At 39.8% G+C, this 15847-nt stretch overlaps 1 protein-coding gene across 1 annotated transcript; it reads left to right on the top strand.

Annotated features, from left to right (window-relative positions):
• Positions 1-11424: 11424 nt before the first annotated feature.
• DKK1 (dickkopf Wnt signaling pathway inhibitor 1) lies at positions 11425-14319 on the top strand. Its single transcript, XM_088459633.1, has 4 exons — positions 11425-11744; positions 12133-12286; positions 13055-13201; positions 13692-14319. Exons 1-4 carry the CDS (start codon positions 11517-11519, stop codon positions 13946-13948), a joined length of 786 nt encoding a protein of 261 aa, XP_088315759.1. The 5' UTR covers positions 11425-11516; the 3' UTR covers positions 13949-14319.
• Positions 14320-15847: the final 1528 nt, after the last annotated feature.

The raw sequence follows: 15847 nt of genomic DNA, 5'->3' as shown, positions 1-15847 counted from the left end.
GTTTGCTCACCCAGTTTATAACCATCACATGAAATTTCACAGTTTAACAATAATATCAAAAGTCTTGTGTGAGTTTTATACTGCACACGATTGGTTTAGCATTGGTTGTCTTTGTTTTGATTTTATTATTTAATTGCCACAAATGTTATCTTTCTGAAAGCTGAATCACATTGGATCCAAAGGCTCAGGGATTTTCTATAAATGTTCTTTTGGCAATGAGCTTATACATATACGCAGACCTTTTTCTTATGGTACTTAGAATTACGCAATATAGGCACCTTTTTTGTGTGTCATTTTTGTTCCTTATATATAGTTCCAGAAACAGGGAGAAATCAGTGAAATAATTTCAGAAATTATTAAAATACACGTCTGAAGACTTGTCTGAAGTATGAAAGCTACTACAGATCGTATATATCAATATCATCTCAATTCTTACAGCCGTTCCACGGGACTATAGGCTCACTCCGGAATGCAATAATCGATTGATCTGCCACTGATGCTGTGTCTTACTAAACAGATGCTGCAACATTGTACGCAGGTGCTTGGATTTGCAAAGCCGCAGGTAGGCATCTCAGCACATCTCCCGGCGGCTGCAACATTTGAATATTTTCGCATCGCAACTAATACAGCTTTAGTAGCCTTCTTTATAATTGTGTTTACGATTTTGTTGGCTAATTTGACCTCTCTGTAAATTTGGCTTTTTAAAATAAGTTATAATAAATAACAGTGACTGTACCTGATTGTGTATCTGCACACTCAGGTCACATGAGGAATGGATGACCAATAGGGAAAGCAATACATGAATGGATGTGACGATCACCTTATCAGCTATGTAGTTAAGGGGTTTATCAGACTTTATTATCAGTCCTGACATCAGAGTTCACTGATTATTACGTTATATTGCCCATAAGATGATATTTATGTTACTGTGTAATATATATTATTAAGGCTATTAAACACCGAGAGGTTCTATAACCATATAAAGGAACAAGGTTCTCACATACTGTAGACAACATCTCATATCCTTACATGGTACAGCAGGACATAGGGATTAGTTTACTTTTTACTTTTAAAGTGCAGGTTTTCTTTAGTCCTCAGGTAGATTCACAGTAGCACTAGCTGAAGAATGACATTTGGATGGAGAGTAAAACTGACCATACATACATACATACATACATACATACATACATACATACATACATATTACTCCAAGTAGTGCCAGGAATACTGTATTACTGTGCTCTTCTGATCTCAATGATACAATGTAATGCAAAGAGATATTAACTAAACTTAACTTACAAATATAAATATATTCTGTATTTGTGTATTATGTAAACCCCAGGGATTGTTAGACATTGTGCACTTCCAGTGTGGGATGTTTACACTGTTACTGTTACACTTTATGCTTCTTTTTTGTAGCATTTACATTAGTCCCTTTATAACAATGAATTTATTAAAGTGCCAACAGACACAGCAACAATAGTAAACATCGTCTTGTGTAGTTTGAGTCCAATGAAGTAAACAATGTTTACATGAAAATTCAAGCGATGTGGTGCAATCAATGAACTATGCATGTGTTATCATTACCCACAACATACTGCACCTGTTTTAGTATGAGAATTCTAAGTTACATTGTTGGTATGCTAAATACATAATGCATGTTTTAGCAACACCCAGCTGTGCACTACATATTAGAATGATGAACTTACCAGCTTCAATTTGTCACCTGAAATGAGAAATCCAGCTTCAGAAGGTTCTGCTCTCAATATAGATCTGTTTATTTTAATTGCGCTTGGATGTTCAACAGATAATTTCAAATGTTTGCATTGGATACAGTTGTAATAATAATATTTTTCTTTACAGGTGGACTACTAGTCCCAGGAAAGGCTGCTAGGGCCTTCTGGCACTTGGAGAATCACAGGTCCAAGCATGCTCAGGCATCAAGGGCCTGCTGGCACCTGTAAAAAAAAAATGAAACAAAAGACAGTACATCCAAACTGAAAAATGTAACATTTTATTTTAAAATGATGGTACTGGTTCTGCAGGAGCCCCATCCTGAATGAGAGGTCACTCAGGGACACTCTCCATAGGAATTAATGGGACCCTGATGATTGGTGAGAGTGAGCTCCCAAAAAAGCAGTAGTGTCATTTATTTTGTTTTGCCAAGATTGTGGATACTACACGCACCGAAAAGGGCTGTGGGGTGTCATTTTTTTAATTAAATTTTAATATTTTGTGTGTGTACTGTCTTTTGTTCATTTTTGTTTTTTACATCTGCCAGTGGGTATAGTGGCACTTGTGATTCTCCATGGGTACCCTTAGGGAGAGGGTCCACAATTCCCTAAGGATTCCAGCCCATGGCTGGTTGCAATTATGGCAGTGGGACCCCACACTGTGTGTCTCCCTGCTACAGTGCCTTGGGTGGCTCAGCCTAGTGCTGGTTTTTGAAAAATAGCGGGAACCCCATGCCAGTCTTCCCACTTATTTTTGAATACCAGCCCAGGCTAAAAGGCCTAGGGATGGTTATCATTTTAAGGGGCAACATACATAGTTTTTTTTATTTAATTTCTTCATTTTAGTTTATTTTTTTTACATCAAAGCTTGCTGTTGATATAAACTTGGCTCTCAGTAGTTAGCCTATTATTTGGTTGAGTTTGCCTTCAGTTTTGCTCTAGGTCTGAAAGCCATCTCTTACTTGGCTTGAATGAAAATGTCCCTTTCTCATCCTGTTCTGATCATCCAGGTTCAGGCAAGCATAAGTGGCAGAATCATGCACTACTGCACTACTGTTCTTGGCATGCACAGTGCGATACACTATGCCAGCTGTAATCCCATGGAAAACATAAGATGAGACCTCAAATGTGATTGATGAAGCAAGTTCTCTCCTGGAGCGAAAAGGCTGTATGCCACCATGCAAAGCAGGGATTGCCACTATTATTGTGTTTTCTCCATTAATTTATCTAATTTAAGTGTCCTTGTCCAGCAAAAAGGTTTTTTACTTGATTATTGGTGACTTGCAAGTACAGATAAGTTAACACACTCGACAGGAACACAAAACTGCTTTTATTGGCTGTGAACACATTCTCACCCACACGTACAGTGCCATGTGGCCCTTACATCTATAAGTATTCCTGCAAACTCTGGTAAAAAAAAAGTGCATTATCAAAAAGCTCATAAAGGCCCTTTTCTCTTTAGGGCAGACATGGCTAGGTGTCTTATTATGAAAGTCCACAAGAGGGAGTCAAAAGTTTATATTTCACAGTTGTAAAAATGAAAATGCTGTCAGCAGTATTCCCACCAGAACATAATATTTTCCTGAAAGTCAAACTATACAATAGTCAATCGCCCACCCCCATGATTTCTCCAACTCAACTTAATTACGTTAGAAGTGTTCTAATTTGCTCATTAAATTACATTTCAAGAAAACATCAGCCATTGTACTATGAATGGATTTAGGACCGGCAGTAGTCACAGTGTGGATTACCTGACATTTAACCAGATGAATTTGCTGAGCACAATGTCTGAACGAAAAACCTGCAGAAAACCCAAGCAAACTAGCGTAGATTGCATTTTCACAAACAGATAAAGTCTGATTAGGACTTGGGGTCCACAGACTGTTTGATCTTAGCTCATCAAAGAGAATTCTTAAACAAGCTTCATTTTAAACTGCAGTGTGCTGGGATGTACTGTGAAAACAAAGGCTGGGCAGCACAGGAGAAGAATGGCTTCACAGTTTAGTTCAATGGAGTGCAAGAGGCACTGGCTTATTAGAATTGTCAGCTAAAGACATCTCTATTCTAAGACTACTCTATGTTAGTTTTAACAAAGTGGAGTGTTAGTTTCACTCTTTGGAAGCGTCAGCTAATTAGGAAAAAATAGCAAAAACAAATATACAGGGTTCCTTCTATTAAGAGGAAATGATTTAAGTAAGCACCATCATATTCTACACTGGAGGTAAACAAATATTTGCAGCTATGGTTTATTATATAAGAAATTATAGAATAGTTTGTGTGTGCGTCTCACTGTTTATTATACTCTAATTAAAAAATAGTACTCACAGAATGTAAACAGAAATCAGTTGAAGCACCATTATCTTCAGTATTATTGTGACCATGTACCCCAATTAGATCATTAATGCACAGAAAATAAGAGAATATAATTGATCATGGAAACTGCTATACTAGAGAGGGTCTTAATAAATATTTTTTAGATTAGAGATCGCCAATATTTAGGGCAGTTAGAGGCATTCACTGGCTGAGACTCTTTGTGACGATTCAGTTCTGCTCACGGCTCCATCAGTATCTCGTGTGATCTGCAGCAGCGCAGATTCCAGCCCATTACAGTAGGGAAATCTCTATTGTTTTTACTTGCACCTCTTTGGGGTACAAGATAACTACCGCCACTGATCGCATGCATAGCAGCGTTTAGTTACGCCGTGTGCATGAAGATTTAAGCAAAGGACAGCTCTTCCCACAAGACCTAAATTCCGGGGTGAGGACGTCCTGTTGGATCCCTCTTGGGAAAGTCTATGGTAAGAAGCCAATAGACTATAGATGGCGTTGCCTATCAGGAACAAGCTCCAGAAAGTTACGGTTTCCGGAGCTTGATGCATAAGGGGATGCAGTCAATCCTCCGAAAATATAATTTTTAGGAGGTTTCACTGCATTTTTTAAGATAATGCATTCCATTCAAAATGAGTGAGATTTCTCTGTTTGGATATCCCACAATATAATAGCCTGCCCTAACTGTATTGCCACCCACTTTTGCAAATAGCAGTCAGTAACTATTGCAGCGAAAAAATTAATTTTTGGCTTAATTACTTAATTAGTGGCTCTGACTCAAAACTACCTTGTTACTAACATCCCCTCTATTCCTGAAAATGGCATGGAACCCTCCAGCACTGACCAACTAACCTGGCAGCTTCTTCTCCCCATAAACAAAATGCATTTAGCCTCTGCTGGCCTAAAATACTACATTATCGCACATTAGGCGTGATTATCATTGTACTGTATGTGCAGTCCCAAAATTTATTCAATGTTTGATAATAACCCTAATGATATTGAAAACATTGTATTAGACATGTTGGTAAATGTGGTCAGAAGATGAAGATAATTTCCAAATACACCAACGGTCCCAGAGAAGCTGGACGTGATCAGGATGCGTGACTTTAGCGTACAATGGCCAGCTCTTGTCTACTTACAAGTGTGGCCAAATTGAACACTATCCAGCTGTTATTCTCTCATACTGAATGCCAGGATCACAGCATGGAGAATCTGACACAGCGTTGTAGGGATTTGTTCTTGGTTATCGACTCAAGACAGAAGCCGTTACAGCACTGGCCGGGGATCATTCTCTTATACTGGGAAGGTTCCTGAAATGGACAACTGCATATCTGCCAGTATATAGAAGGAAAATGTAAGACGAAACTTTATGTGTTGAAGTCTTTATCAGCAGACTATGAAGATCCTTTTTGCTGCAGTTTCTGCATGATTTTAAGTATCAGGTATATTTAACAAGAGCCTAACACAGCAGATATCACAGATATCTCCTGCAGAAGATTCATTAGCACTGCAGACCACAGTGGCCATTATTCTCAATAGGCATTATAGTCTGTCATCTATTTACTAATCTCCAAAAATATGAGCTTTTTGGAACTTGGGGCCTGATTCAGAGCCTGACGCTATTTGCGGTCGTTCGTCCAGAAAATAGGGGTGGCTATTCAAATAAACCGTTCGCTCTTTGCGGTCTGTTCACGCCTCTATGTATGTCTGAACGAGCGAGCAAAACTTGCGGTCGATTTTTGAAAAAATATGCCCCCTGGCCGCTCGCATCCTACGTCATGTCCGCTATTTATTAGATTAATTGAGTACATCGACCAGCGTATGAACTGCTCGCTATTCTTGTGGTTGGTTTTTGCTACCACAATCTTGCGAGCAGTTCTGGCTATAAAATAACCCAGTGACGTGGTCAATGACGCTGCTGTATTAATTATGCACACCCATAAAACGCCCGTTTTGACCTTTAAGCACGCCTGCGTTCTGATCTCCACTCCTCGTTTTCAAGCACCTTCCCCTGTTACCACCCACATACGCCTCCTCCTGTCACTCAAAATAGCAGGCATACGAACAAACGATTTTCGGCCGCAGTGACTGGTTCGCGCATGCGTATTACGATCCGTACGCATGCGCAGTTGGGCAAACATCGCTCGGAGCGAACCAGAGGCCGCTTACGAGCGGCTCTGAATCAGGCCCTTGGTCCCATTGGATTATGCCATCTTCAGATAGCATTATGAGCTTTGGGCTGATTCTGAATCGCACACATCAGCATCTATTGGCAGTCACCCAAATGCCACTACACACTCCTTCCTTAGTGTTCACCCATTTGGCCGAATGTGCAAGGCATGAGACGCCCACTTTTAGCTTCCATGCATGCTGTAATATCGATTGATGTATCCTTATATGCCACCATCAGTCACACCATTGAAACTTGCTATGGCCTCTTATGTCTGTGACTTTACGTCTTGAAATACAGCCTCTTGCATTGACAGACCCACAACACTCCCATAATACGCCCTGTCAATAGACTATTTCTGCGTGCTCTACTAGCCAACTCCCAGTCACCGCCCAGGAACTTCCATCACTTTTCCTCCACTGATGCTGGCTGAACTGATCACAACAGCATCTTTGCATAACACATGCACCGTAGGGGTTTTCAGAAATGTTTACACATGCGCAGTTGCAAAAAAATCGCTTGTGGATTCCCTGCAAATCAGAATCAGGCCCTTTGTGCCTATGGTGACATTCTTCCTGTAGAAGCATCATCTGTTCCCTCTCCCACAGCCTCTGGCCTCCTTATATTACTGCCAAGATCTTCCCTCGGACAGCCTTTTATCAGCAAGAGATCTTTGTTGCATAGCCCATAAAAAAAAACTTTGGTTATAGCTGTGATATGTTAATTTCTGGGGCTGAATCTCTGTGTTTGTTACATTGGGCCCATATGTACAAGTAAATAATAGCTCTAATTATAAATATGACAGTCCTCACACTTTTACACTGACAATCCAATATTTGTTATGCCAAGACGTCTTCTCTTCCTAATCTACAATGCAATATGCAAATAAGAATCTCCACTGCAGTTTACTGATTTGCACGTTGGTTACTGAAAACGTGACATACAGCACAATGGGCCTGATTCAGCACGGATCCCAATTGCAAATACATACACAGATCGGCTGATTATTGCATACTGCGTAAGCACTGCACGGCGCCTGCGTGACGATCGCACTGCTATTACGCACGCAGACAGGAATCCATCGCAGGGTGAGTGATAGGCCATGAGCATTTTGGGGGTGAAATGAGGGAGTGGTTTCAGAAATGCAGGCATGCCTGTCCGTTGGAACGCCCTTGATTGGCGATTGCTTGCAGCTTGAGTATTCACTGCGTGCGATGTGACTTGCAATTTCTGCAATGCATCAGACCTACTGTAATTGTGAGTGAAAGGCTGATGTACTTCGATGTTACTGATGTATACACAGGACTGCGCGGTATTACAGATGTGAGAAAGTGGCAGTGGGCGTCTCTATACTGGCTGAGTTATGGCAGGCATTAGCAAATTATCGCAGCTGCATTGCGTGCGATTATGCAGCTGCAATCGCAATTGCTATCCTTGCTGAATCAGACCCATTGTTCAGTTACACAGTCTTGTCATACCCCTTTTACACCAGAACTAAAACCCGGGTTATTGCAGGGTTAACCCGGAGAGCTCTTTGGTGTAAAAGGGGACAGGGTTGGATTCTTGGGTCGAGTGACCCAGCAATCCAACCCAGGTAACTTGCAGGGTTTAACTTGGGAATGACCCATGAAACCCTGCAGTGTAAACGGTGCGATCCAGGTCACGATGACCTGGAGCGCGCCGCATGCTGGCTGATTGGCCGGCTTCAGTGGCGCTTGGAGATGATTGGAGATGATGTCATTTCCAAGCATCCACTTCCACGCCGGAAGTACCGGGTCACTGCAGACCCGGCTCTGGTGTGAACAGCGCTGACTCGGGAATATCCTGGGTCAGCGCCAGCTAAATTCTGCGTCTGATCCGTTTGGAACCCTGTTCCAACCGCCAGTCAGACCCGGAATTTAGGTATAAAAGCAGTATCAGAAAGCCAAGCAGGAGTTGATTTAACAGATTAATTTTGGTGTAAAAATTATTTGCATTATTATTATTACAAAAAAAAAATTTTATGCCACATTTCCATAAGGTTTGTGTCCTTTCTTTTCAATGTCAGCAGAAGCACCTAGCATATAAAGTACTATTATTATTATTATTTATTTATTTATTTATTTATTTATTTATTTACAAGATACCACATAAGTCCACAGCACCATGCAAAGCATATGAATGAATAATTACTTACATAAGACAGAGAAGAAAAGGGCTAGTAACAGGCAGGCGTGCTGCCCCTTACCCTGACGCCTTTGGTGGAGACACCGGTTGCACCCCCTTAACTATACCTGCTGCTTACCACCAACTTCATAAGCCATAAGCATTTGAGTTGGGATGGGAGAAGAACCTCAATTAAATATATTAAGCATGCTCAAATAAAGCATAAATTTATTCTACACAAGTAAATTAAACTTTGAATGTCCCTTTAAATAACTGCAGATATTTTTTGCATGACAAGGGATTTTTAATTCTATTATATTTTCTTTGTTTTTTTTTTAAGTTCAGCAATGTTATACTAATTCCCTTTAAGAGAGCTTCATAATTGGTGCAGACGAAAATCTTCCTCATTATAACTAATAATAAATGCCAGTAATGTATTTTGCTTTGACACAAACAGTGCACACTTACATGTCTCAGGGAGTCTTTCAATTAGTTTCCACATACACGCTATGGTCTTGTATTACATATTCTGTAACATTAAAGAATGAAACAGCTACTGGAATTCAATAGCTTTTGATGTGTAGCATCCTGCACTTTGGAACGCAGGTAACACTTTACTCTATTGTTTGAAAAAAAGACTAATAGTTAAAAGACTGCAACAGTTATCTGGGGCTAAGATCATGAAACTTGGTGCCTGGGTAATGACTCAAATTTGAGGTTATAGACCGAGAATGCAAAAAATTCATCGGGACAGCTTTTTGAAGTGTTGAAATAAATGCTGTCTTGTTCCAAAAGTAATAATCTGTGAGGCATCCTCTGAATCTATCCAAGCATCTGATACACAGAAGCTGTTTTGTGTGTGTTTGTTTGTATGTTACTCACATTAAATGGAGACATGTGTCTTTACCAATTTCTTTTCAAGCCAAATGAACAATTACTGGTGATGTCCTAGAGCCACCTTGATGTGAAAGGACTTAGCACTACACAAGACATGTTATTCCAACTTCAATTAAACATGATGTACTATCCTGTGAGCAAAAAAAGTCATGTAGCTGTATCACACATTTCCTCAATTTATAACTATCAACAAAGTTTTAATATAAAATTATCTATTTTCTCCACCTGGCTTTCAGCCTCTAGCTGTCAGGGAATGCTGGGACTTGCAGTTCTAATACAAGAACCACAAGTCACTTGCCTATCTAGTGCTACAAAAACAAATATACCTTTTCCATCAAAATTTCGAGTGTGCATATTTTTTATTTTCTTATCCCGATAGATGATGCAGATTATGAGTGCATATGGGTGTTTGTATTTATGTTGTTATTAAGATTAAAAATAGGAGAATAAACAGCCAAAGGAAGAGTTTAGCATCAAGGATCATTACTACAAATACACCACTAGTCAGCGATAGATCCCTAGTTATAGAATGCAACATTGAAACTCTCACAGGTAACTGGGTTGTACGAGTGTTTTTTCTACTTCGATGCATCTCATAGTTGTGTGTTCTAATAGTCTGCAATGCATGTGATATGTGGTTTCTTGCTAGAATAACTAAAAGTCCCAGCTGGCACAATACTACAAATGGAATATAAGTAATTCAAACAAGCTAAAATAAGTAAATAAATAAATATAGATAAAAAACGGGTTTTGATTGGAAATCTCAAAAGCACAAAAGAAAGTTTTCTGATCTCCAGCTTTATGTTAACAGTGGCATTAACCCTCACACTCATCCCAACAATGATAGAGAATAGAAAAATTGGCAAGTCACAGCTCACTTATTATTACAAATTCCTCAGAAGCATAAAATACACTCCGATACCTGTGGGATGTTTGTAATCTATTTTTATTGCTTGTGAATTGCGTGTATTATCTCCAATTTCATTTGGAAATGACTGCTATATATTCCAGTTATCTCAAGTAACAGTAATGTACAGTAAGTAGAAGCTCACTGCAATATATGACAAGACATATACACTGTTTAGAAGAGCTTACAGTCTACGGTGAGAAGAGATGTCTGCACTCTGCTGAAGGAGGCAAAAGAGCATTAACAGCATTATTCAACTTTCTTGCATTAATTCCATACATAGTACTTACTGAGATAGATAGATAGATAGATAGATAGATAGATAGATAGATAGATAGATAGATAGATAGATAGATGTAAGAGAGAGAAAGAGAAATAAATTAAGGGATATATAAGGGAGATAGATAGATAGATAGATAGATAGATAGATAGATAGATAGATAGATAGATAGATAGATGTAAGAAAGAGAAAGAAATTAAGGGATAGATAGATAGATAGATAGATAGATAGATAGATAGATAGATAGATAGATGTAAGAGAGAGAATGAAATAAATTAATGGATATATAAGGGAGATAGATAGATAGATAGATAGATAGATAGATAGATAGATAGATAGATAGATAGATAGATAGATAGATAGATGTAAGAGAGAGAAAGAGAAATAAATTAAGGGATATATAAGGGAGATAGATAGATAGATAGATAGATAGATAGATAGATAGATAGATAGATAGATAGATAGATAGATAGATGTAAGAAAGAGAAAGAAATTAAGGGATAGATAGATAGATAGATAGATAGATAGATAGATAGATAGATAGATAGATGTAAGAGAGAGAATGAAATAAATTAATGGATATATAAGGGAGATAGATAGATAGATAGATAGATAGATAGATAGATAGATAGATAGATAGATAGATAGATAGATAGATAGATAAACATATAGTTAAAATCAATTATGTCAGCCATTTCCTCTTGTCTTGTTTTGCAATTCCTCCTGCAGGCTGACCTGTGTGATCTTCAAAAAAAAAAAAAATTAATTGCTAATTACAATGATTGTGAAATCCCTGGCTGGCAGTCTCCTCTGTGATTTAGACATGGCTGGAGCGTCATAAATCCCAGGGCTTTGAAATCCCATCCCTTGCCTTTGTTGTCCTGTGTTAGGGGCGGGTGTACAAACAGGCTGAGCAGTATAAATAGGGCACCAGCTTCCGAGCATCTTCACAAAGTAGCACTGACTGAGGATCATCTGCGGGCTACATCCCCCCTAGGAATTATCACCACTCTCCCTGTGAGACACTGCCGTGACTCCTAAGCTGCTCGTCTGACCATGTACCGTACAGCGCTGAGGATGCTGATGTCCCTTCTCGCCCTGTGTGCTTACACTCTAATACCAGGAGCATCTGCCTATGTCATGATGACTAACTCCAATTCCAACTCCATCAAGAATGTACCTGCAGCACCAGCTGGGCAACCTGTGGGCTTCTACCCAGTCAGTGTCAGTCCGGACTCTTTCTATGAAATGGCCAACAAATATCAGCCCTTTGACACCTACCCGGTAAGTAGACAGATTTTACATTCAATGACTGTGTTACTGTAAATCCAATGTTCTTATATAGTAGATTTAAACCTATGGAAGACATATAAGAATAATAACTCATATTGCAAAATGCAGCACACAAAAAGGCATTATTATTTTTTATTTGGGGGGGGTTAAAAATATTTATTGTAGGTAATTATGTATTCATTATATTTGAGTCAGGTACAATTGAGTGATGCACGGTACATGGCTGCAGAATAAGCTGCTCTGATTGGCTGTTTGCAATAGTTTTCAGTTTGCAATATATCCAATAGTTTTCATTTATCTGGAGAGTGTTAGAACATACATGACATAGGTGATATGGTCACAGCTATACTGACATTACATGTATATATCTATCTATCAGATGTACACTTGCACAGAGGACGATGACTGTGCCCTGGATGAATTCTGCCATAGCTCTAGGAATGGAAACAATATGGTCTGCCTGGCATGCAGGAAACGTAGGAAGCGCTGTCTCCGGGATGCTATGTGCTGCATTGGAAACTACTGTAGCAACGGTAAGCAATGGGCCAATCATCTTGCATGCATGCTACTTAGTAGAGTCAGAGCTGCATAGACTATACAGGTTGTTATATGACATGAAGTGCAGCAGAATCCCAATGTCTCCTTATAATAACAGGTAAAGTCATATAACCACCTGTGTCAGATGCCTGTACATAACAATCTTCTGCTGTAAGATGCATAGAGGTGTTTGCAAAATACATACAGCCCCCCTCCCAAATTGTGATGTTACACTCAGGGACTGGAAGAGACACAGCTCACTTATTTGGGATGAAAGTGGCCCGTTTGAAATGTAGACAAGCTCCTTAGGGCCAGTGGATGCTTCATTGTCTGCAGCTGTAAAACTAAGTGGATACTTTGCCTGACAATAACATATTGTTCTGAGGATTTGTACAAACTCTCTAATAGTAAAAGTCACACGAAAGCTGGAATAGGGGGAGTTCCTAACTTTTAGCATAAGCAGTAAAGGGTCACTTACCATGACAATTGCTAATGGTCCTGCCCAGCACACAACTTGAAGCCAGCTTTGCTTCTCCTGGTGACCATGTGGCCCCCCTGTGGTGACTGTGCTCCTTAGTGCACCATTATGTGCGCACATAAAACGCATTGTTTTGCATAGTATAAAGTCTACAGGTGATTGCTTTGTGATGCCCAAGCGCTGTTTACAGGTGTCCTGTGTAATAATCTCCTTATTGATTGCTTTGTCTGTCTGCTAATGGGCACACTTCCCTGCCTGTGCTAATTTGTGCGTTGTCCCATTACAGGAATCTGTGTGCCAGTGGAGCAAGATCGTTTCCCATATCATGGGTACATGGAAGATTCCGTATTGTCCACCTACAATACGGACCAGGCCACAGCGGATACAAACACCAAATTCACAACATCACCCTCTGGGGTGCAGCCATTTAAAGGTAAATCCTTGCACCTTCCAAAAAATTAAATTGTCATATGCTGCCTATGTGTTCTTTTTGTACAGCTCACAAAATAACTGGCAGTGTGCGAAAGGGGCAAATTATGGCACACCTGTACCCATAGCAGCCGGCACCCCCAATATTTGCGCTGCCTGTCTCTTCAGAACATTGTCAGTAATGTGGTGGATTTCTTGTGAGCATTACCAATAATATTAAAATGTTAGCTCCCATGTCTGTACCCAAGGTTGCCACATTTTTAAAATGATTGGGAGTGCACAAATACCCCATCATAGGACTGAAAAATGGACATGAATAGTGGCAGCATGAATATTGAGGCTACTCAAACCCCAGATCTGGCTCATATTCTCATCCCATACAGTAATTTGACTATAAGTACCGATGAGGGGGTATTTGGGGTACAACGTTTACTCTAGTGAGATTTGGGTCAATTCTGTCATATTAAATGTGGACTCTCTCTCTCTCTCCCCAGGCCGTGATGGTGATGTGTGTCTCAGGTCCTCAGACTGTGGACCAGGTCTTTGCTGTGCTCGCCACTTCTGGTCAAAGATCTGCAAGCCTGTCCTTGAGGAAGGTCAAGTATGCACCAAGCACAGGAGGAAGGGCACCCATGGGCTGGAGATCTTCCAGCGCTGCCACTGTGGAGCAGGACTGTCTTGCAAGTTACAGAAAGGAGAGTTCACCACTGTGCCTAAAACCTCCAGACTTCACACTTGCCAAAGGCACTGATAGACCCCCATGGACTTTGCGCTGCGTTAAGCTCGGACTATGCTTGCAGCTGGTGCGCCCAGTGGATGTACCCACCTGTACCCAGCGCAATGATGCGTACTCTGGCAGTATCTCCCATCCAGGGTCACAAGAATTGTTTCTTTTTACGGAACTGCACTTTATTCAGTGTTTGCAGTAAATTACTGTGTTGTAAATAGATTGCAACTCTCGGTTGTACATATTTATGAAAGGAGCTACTAAACTTGTTTCCCACCCTGTACATTTGTACACCCCACCCATCTCCCCCACTCCAAGCATTTTCTATGGTACCTATGATGTATGTTTTAGGATCTCTGCATTTTTATTTTAAATAAAATATGATGAAAAATGAAGTTTTCTCTTGTTGTAATTATTTATAACTAGTTTAACATCCTTGATGGAACAATAACGACTTTATTACCGACAACCTAAACCAGCCAAATCGTCCTCGGTAAAGTTATTGTACTCCATAAGTCTACCAGATTTAAAAAAAAAAATACAATTATTTGATGTTAATGTCAATGTACTAATCCTTCCATAACCCAAAAATAATAATATGCCAAAACAACAAATAATATAAATCACATATTTTGGTCATGTATGTTTTTATTATTGAGTTATATTTTTTATTCTATATTAATTATACCAGTTTATTCCAATTGAGTAGATAGCTTTTCAAGAACAAGCTTTAAATTCAATTACCTCTATTCCTCATAAGTACATGCATTAGTCTATGGAGAAGACATGGTGAATTATTTGATACAATAGGAAAATTACATAGCAACTAACACTTTTGTTGCAGTTTTAGAATGACCAGACCTCCCTTTGCAGGGTATGCTGAGATTTTTAGTTCCACAAATTAGGAGTGACGTAGGTTATGACAGATCAGAGACTCTCCACCAAACAAATATTGCTGGGATTTGTAGTTCCACAAAAGCTGGAGCCATATATTAGCTGGGATACAGAGTCTAAACGCCCCAAAGGCACAAAGCAAAACGTGGCCACAATTCAAAGCAGTGTGACTTTCAAAGGACAGGATGTAAATTGATGTGCCACTCTGTATTCTTATACAGGCCATATACACCCCCCCCCCCTTCCCCTCCTTTTGTCATTGTCAGGAATGGCCTTTGCACTTGCTGCAGTCCCTCAGATTATCTCAGGCTCCTGCAGTCCCGGGGAATACAATGGGGAAAGGAGAAACAGAAAACTAGCTCTTGCACTAAGACTAAGAAGATACTTCCGCTGGAAGGATAGATAGGATGCAGATCATTTGATCTAAGGGGAAGGCTGACATGCTAGACCCCGGTGAGTGCTCTATACCTGCAGGACTGGGAAGAGGGTTTCCTAAACACATAGACGTCCTCAGTACCCCAAGGCCAACAAGTTGATCAAAAGCTACAAATTACAGGAAGTGACAAGGCACAAATAGGCAGTGTTGTGACCTGTAGCTAATATGGCACTACAATTCCCAGCATGACTCGTACTGTTAATCTAGCCTTATTAAACTCATGTTTCAGCTGCTCAATCAACTTTACAGCTATAGAAACGGCCATGAGATGCACATGGACTAAATGGAGCTAAATAACTGGCTACATTTCATCACTTGTATAAACGCTGCGATTTATGGGCTACTTTGTTGCATTTTGAGTGTTCGATTTGTTACTATTTGTATGTATCTTCAGTGGCTGTAACACTACTGAACATTGCATGTGCTGGAAAACAGTGTATTTACCACATGTAGTCAAGGTTTCTTGCTCTGTAGAAGTCTGATATAATTGTTTAGGTATAGTAGGTGCTTTTATATCCAAATGAATAGGGTTCTTTATAGTATAGGCACATAAACATTGGTTTTGCAGTAGATGAACAACTACAAGTTCCAGC

The sequence above is a fragment of the Taudactylus pleione genome, unplaced genomic scaffold (assembly GCF_031769625.1).
Source record: "Taudactylus pleione unplaced genomic scaffold, aTauple2 ptg000918l, whole genome shotgun sequence".
In the NCBI taxonomy this organism is placed as follows: domain Eukaryota; kingdom Metazoa; phylum Chordata; class Amphibia; order Anura; family Myobatrachidae; genus Taudactylus; species Taudactylus pleione.
Note: the sequence above shows the minus strand (reverse complement) of the source record. Positions and strands in the feature narration are given on the sequence as shown.